The sequence below is a fragment of the Protopterus annectens genome, chromosome 11.part0 (genome assembly GCF_019279795.1).
Source record: "Protopterus annectens isolate FY-2018-M chromosome 11.part0, PAN1.0, whole genome shotgun sequence".
In the NCBI taxonomy this organism is placed as follows: domain Eukaryota; kingdom Metazoa; phylum Chordata; order Ceratodontiformes; family Protopteridae; genus Protopterus; species Protopterus annectens.
Window position 1 is genome coordinate 915,691,891 of NC_056745.1, and position 6,000 is coordinate 915,697,890.

Genomic DNA, 6,000 nt, shown 5'->3' on the forward strand with positions numbered 1-6,000 from the left:
TTCGCCGACGTGGAAATTCGACATAGTTGCCAGTTGCACTTTCACACAGGAGGAACTAGCCCCTTGCTGAAAAATATTGGCTAAGAAATCCAACACTGCAGGAACAAGGGCTGTAAAAGGATCCAGGTTTCTCTGAGAGGCCCAAATAAAGAATTGTTTCCATTTACTGCTGTAAATCTTCCTAGTGGAAGCCTTGTGAGATGCCAACAGAATAGTTTTTACTGAAGATGAAAGATCGGGAGTCCTGGCAATCAAGGGAATTGAAGCAACCAAGCCGTAAACTTGAGGCTGTCCAGCTTGGGCAGTCAAGGGGTCGAGGGATGTGAAATGAGATCCGGGCAGGGATACAGAACCAAAGGAGGAGCTAGAAGATGAGACCGGAGGAAGGGGAACCACATTTGACGAGGCAAGAACAGGGCAATGAGGATCACTTTGCACCCCAGTCGGCAAGCTTTCTGAAGAAGCTTCGGAATGAGTGGTAACGGTGGATAAGCATAAAGCAACCCGGGAGGCCAAGCATGGACTAGAGCGTCACTGGGGGATCCCCTGGTGAGGGAATCAGAGCAAAGAACTCATCGCACTTCGCATTGGAAGGAGATGTGAAAAGATCGCAGCAAGGCTGACAACACAAGTAAAATCTCCTTCGCTATCGACTGTTTCAGAGACCACTCGTATGACATTAGAATAGCCCTTGGATATGCGATGCAATTAGAAACGGACTGATGGAGATCGCCCACTCCCACACTCTCATGGGTTGCGACACAGAGGGTAAAATCTGGTTCCTCCCTGTTTGTTGATGTACAAAACAACTGACATGTTGTCTGACTGAATTGCAATAGTCCCTGGAGGAAAAACAGTGTGAAAGGCTTGCATCGCTAAAAGCACTGCTCTCATCTCTAGAACACTGATGTGCAATCTGGTCTTGATCTGAGACCACATGCCTTGGACCGTCCTCCCCAGATAATGCCCCCCCCCCCTGAGTTGGGAGGCATCCGTGGTCATTGTGGCTTGGGCTGTGGGTGAAACAAATGGGCGTCCTGCTGCGATCTCTGGGGACTGGAGCCACCAGAGGAGTGACGCCCTGCAGGCTTTGCTGATTTGAACTGGATATTCCATACGGAGATCTAGCCAAGACCACTGTACGGCTAGAGTCCATTGAAAAACATGCATGTGAAGATGCGCACAGGGAAGGATCAAGATTGCTGTAGCCATAGATTCCTAAGCTCTGAGAACCCGCCTTGGGCAACCTGGGTTCAAGAACTATGGATATATGAGCCCGTAGACTCTGGACCCTGTCTGGAGTTAGAAAGACTTTCAGTCGAAAGGTGTCCAGCCGTGCCCAGATAAAGTCCAAGATCTGCACTGCGTCCAAGAGGGACTTGGAATAGTGATACCTAGCCGGTCTGCAAGATGAAGTAAGGAGTCTCTGGCTTGGCAAAGAAGACGCTTGGTGGAAGCAGCGAGGAGCCAATCGTCTAGGTAAGGGAATACCTGATTTCCCTGAAGCCTCAGGTAAGCCTCTATGACTGGCATTAACTTGACAAACACTCTGGGGGCTATGGTGAGACCGAAGGGTACAGCTCTGAACTGGAAATGATTGGCTCCCAGCCGGAAGTGAAGAAATCTCGTGGAGCTTCCTCAAATCTTGATATGGGTGTCCTGGAGGTGTAGCGAGCACATACAGTCACATTTTCGAAGATAAGGTAGAATGGACTGCAGGGTGAAAATCCAGAATTTCTGTTTGGCGATAGCCAGGTTTAAGGTTGACAGGTCTAAAATGGGCCTGAGGTCCCATGTCTTTTTGGCACTAAAAAGAACCTGGAGTAAACGCCTGATCTGGACTGATCGGGGGGGTACCAGTTTCATGGCTCGTTTTAGAAGCAGCTTGGAAATCTGTAGCACTGCCGTCTCCCTTTAAGCAGGTGGGACATATGGGAGGCACTTTGGTTGGACGGGAGGGGCAACAAACAGAATGGTGTAGCCTCTGAATACTATTTGAAGCACCCAACATTCTGCAATTATGGACTCCCAAGTCGTTGGTTGCAGATAATCTTCCCCCGACTGCCTCCAGAGTAGGACAGTCAGGCAACATCTCAGGGCTGCTGCGTGGGCTTATCCGAGAAGGGCTCTCTAGACCCAAAGTTCCTCGGACCCCCTCTGCATCTGGGACAGCGTCTGTCATGTCCCCCTCTGCCCCTAGGGGACAAGTTGTCCTGAGAGTCACAGGAAAACTGATTTCTGGTACCACATCTTCTTTTCGCCTGCCTGATTCTTAGAAAAGTACCTTTGAGGACTAGAGAAGTGGATTCCGACAGCAAAGTCTTCCCGTCTTTTTCACTCTGGACAATGGTGTCATGTACAGTCTTCCCAAAGGGAGAAGAACCATTGAAGGGAGCATTTGTGAAAGACGCCTTGAAGGGATCCGGAAATTGACACAGTCAGAGCCAAGCGTGTCACCTCATAGCCACGCCGGTCCCAGCCATCCTAGCCGGTCCTTCCTTAGCATAGGAAAGGGGACGCATAGAAATGTTTAATACTGACTTCATAGTTGACATTTTTGCGGAGAACAGACGCTTGTACTCTGGCAACAAAGACTCTGGGGGCGACTCAGCTAACTGTGTGACTAGGTCTCGCTGCAGTTGGATAACGGGTCCCAAATAGCTCAGCCCTTGGATGGAAAATGTCACTGAAGAATACACTCGCTTCCCAAATCGATCTACCGTCCTGGACTCCTTGTCCGGAGGGTGGACCAAGGAACTTTCCTGAGCCAGTTCCCTACTGGTGGCTGCTGCAACCACCACAGCATTCACAGGGGATCCTTTATACCAGGCCTGTCTGTCAGAGGGTGGAGAGTGGATCTTGTCAGGACGTTTGGGTAACGGCTCTATGGTGTCAGGCACCTTCCATGCCCAAGTGGTGATAAGATCCACCAAGGGATCCGCCGGCAAGGACACCCAGGGCATAGATGGACCCGTGCCAAAAGCCTCTAGGAACACGGATTCATCCATAAAAGGTTACGGGGCTGACAAACCTCCCACCTGGCGGAGAATCTCCAGGATGTCTCCAAAGGAGACATCCTCGGGAGGTGACCTGTGGCAACCTTCTCCTTCATCTAAATCAGTATCTTCTGTCAAGGACTCGGGGGAGTTCAGGTGCCTCCTTTTACAAATGTGATTACGAGGACCGTCATCTGTGGGACTCTCAGAAGAGGGCAAGTGAGACACTGGGGGTTCCTCAGGGAGAACCACATGGGGTCCTCTGGCACTGGCTGTCTCTGGGACAAGCTGAAGGGAGTCGTAACCGAATCTGAGGCAATCTGGGTGGAATCCAAGAAAATAGGTTGGGGTCTCGATCCTTGGGAGAGAGCCATCTCCACCAGGTCAAACGCAGATGGAGAGCGCACCTCCTTAGCCCAACAAGGAGGAAGCTCTCCTCGGTCCGCCGTGAGGATTGGGGCCGAAGCTAGGGTAGCTGGAGCTCCGAAGTAACGGCTTGGATCTGACAAAGTCAGAGTCAATGACACCTCCATCCCCTCGGGTCCAATTCCCCGTTATCAGCCCCAGAACCGCTCAGATCCAGATTGGTTGGATCCGAGGAACTCAAGTTATTTTCTGGAGTCGAGGTTGGAGGAACCATCAGCGTTGAATCGCCAGCTCCGAAGATACTCGGATCCAAAAACCGCAAAACCGCAGGCAGGATCGGGGAAGGAGAAATAGGATGAAAGAAAGGCATGGAGGTCCCCCTCTGGAGGGAGAGGGGCCTGGCAACACTCCCATCTGGATTTGGGTCTGAATGAATCTCATCATCCAGCCATATCCATTACAGAGAGACTCTGAGTACAGCGCGAGGAAGCGACAATCTCGGATCTAGCTGGACGCTGTGAAGATCTGGATGAAGGCCTCAGTTCCAAAGGCTCCATCAGCTCCGGTGAGAATCTAGGGGAGTGGCGCGAGGAGACACAGGTCTCAACACCTTGGAAGGCGGGCAAGGAAAGCACTCCAGATCTAGAGACAGTTTACGTGGCCTATCCCCCTTCTTTTCTCCATCTCTGTCCTTTTTCCTTTCTCTTCCTTTTGAATCCCCTTCAGCAGGTCTAGTGGGAGGGTGAGGCCCTGCCTGAGAGGGGGGATTGGGTGGTAGCTGTGGAAGCCAAGGGCGAAAAAGAGGAGTCCAGTGTGGAAGCAGGGCGAAGGCCTATAGCCACCAGTTTGGCCTTTCTCTCCTTCAAGGCCCTAGGGTTAAAATCGGCACACACACAACACTGGGTAGACAAATGGGGAACGCCTAGGCAAACAACAGAGAGTATGACCATCTGCCGGTGAAAGCTTATGGCCACACTCTGTGCATTTCTAAAATGTAGATTTAGGCTGATCAACCATTGTACACACACACATAGCCACACATACAAAATTCCAACACACGAAACAAATGCACACCCATGAGGAAGGGCGGGCCTATACTAAACTACTTCACAAACTAAACTTTTTCCGATGAACAAGCACTTGATGGAGGAAAAAGGAACTAACTAAGACAAACTCTCACTACATACAAGACAAAATCTGACTAAAATGCACTTCCTACAAGCCTAATGCTCAGAGCTACGAAGACCACGATGCAGATGCATCAAGCAGCAAATGAGATCTGAGGAAGGGTAGAAGATGGTGATGGGTTATGGGTAAGGGTGAGGAGCTCGGAGCAAAGGCTTGAAGAGTTGCCGGCTCGTATAAGATATAGATACGAATACCCACAGGTTGCAGATAAAATGAAGTTAACTACTTCAGATGCAATGTTAATGCAGGTCTTGACTAGTAATCTGGAAACTTTAAGGGCATTTTGCAGGTTTGCACTGATGCAGTGAATATGGGATGCATCACCTAGGACAAGCAGCACTGTGATCAAAAATATGAAAGCAACAGAAAAGAATGAGAGGGCTCAGGAGTCATATACACTTATGTAGTAAGTGTGCATGAAGGCATACCACATGCTTACATACCTCTGAACATGCGGTGGGCACAATCTTGATAAAAAGGCTGAACCCAGTTGCTGACTCATCTAGGAAGATTCACAAATTTACATTCATAAAATGTCTACTTGTTGTGGGTGAGAAATGGTTTCTTAATTAACATAAGTAGACTAGAAGTGTACACATGATGCCCGTGGATGGCAACCTATTCAATCAGAGTTTGAGATCTTCAGTCTCAGGTAAGAAATGTGTGTGTGAGAGTGTGTGAGAGTGTGTGAGAGTGTGTGAGAGTGTGTGAGAGTGTGTGAGAGTGTGTGAGAGTGTGTGAGAGTGTGTGAGAGTGTGTGAGTGTGTGAGTGTGTGTGTGAGTGAGTGTGTGAGTGTGAGTGTGTGAGTGTGCGCAAAGTGATCAAACATTAAAAACAGCTTTTTCCTTTGATGTTAGCTATACCTACAGCTCTAAACAAATTTATTTATTACTGGGAAAGCTCCTCACTAACTCGTACAACCCAGCACAGGCATTCGTGTACGCAATTATCAATCATTTTAGATGCACTTTTGAATGTTCCAATACGTGCAATCTTGAACAGATTGATCCTTCTTTTAATCAAAATATAAACAAGAAAAGCAAAACGTTTTCAGAATAACATTAAGGAATAAAACACTGTATTAAGATAAGCCCCTCAAAATCACACACAGTTTGCTTCAAATCAGCAGCAATACTAAGAAGAGATCAGGTATAAGCACCCTGCAGTACAAAAACCAACCTTAAGGCAATGAAGTGTGTCATTCTTGGAAAACATCTTGAACTTGGTTAGCTCACCAATAAATCTTACAGTTTTGTTTTTCGTTTCAATATTAATCTGGTCTTTTTTCCTCACCTAAAAAGAAACAAAGCAATAAAGAAATAAATATCCCAAACAAAAATGTTCAATTACCTGCAAAGTTAAAATAAATAAAAGCCCATCAAAATCAGTCAAGAGCAGAAGGAAAACATTACAATGGGGACTTAAAGTATTTTCCATAATCTAATTTTC

General features: G+C 47.9%; 1 protein-coding gene across 2 annotated transcripts in view; it reads right to left on the reverse strand.

The window, feature by feature from the left end:
• UPF2 (UPF2 regulator of nonsense mediated mRNA decay) overlaps window positions 1–6,000 on the reverse strand; it is a 2,519,933-nt gene that overhangs the window by 1,757,633 nt on the left and 756,300 nt on the right. For both annotated transcript variants that reach the window (XM_044088310.1, XM_044088311.1), the window contains exon 10: window positions 5,731–5,844. In XM_044088310.1, the coding sequence (XP_043944245.1) occupies window positions 5,731–5,844 (114 nt within the window). The remainder of the gene's footprint in view (window positions 1–5,730; window positions 5,845–6,000) is intronic.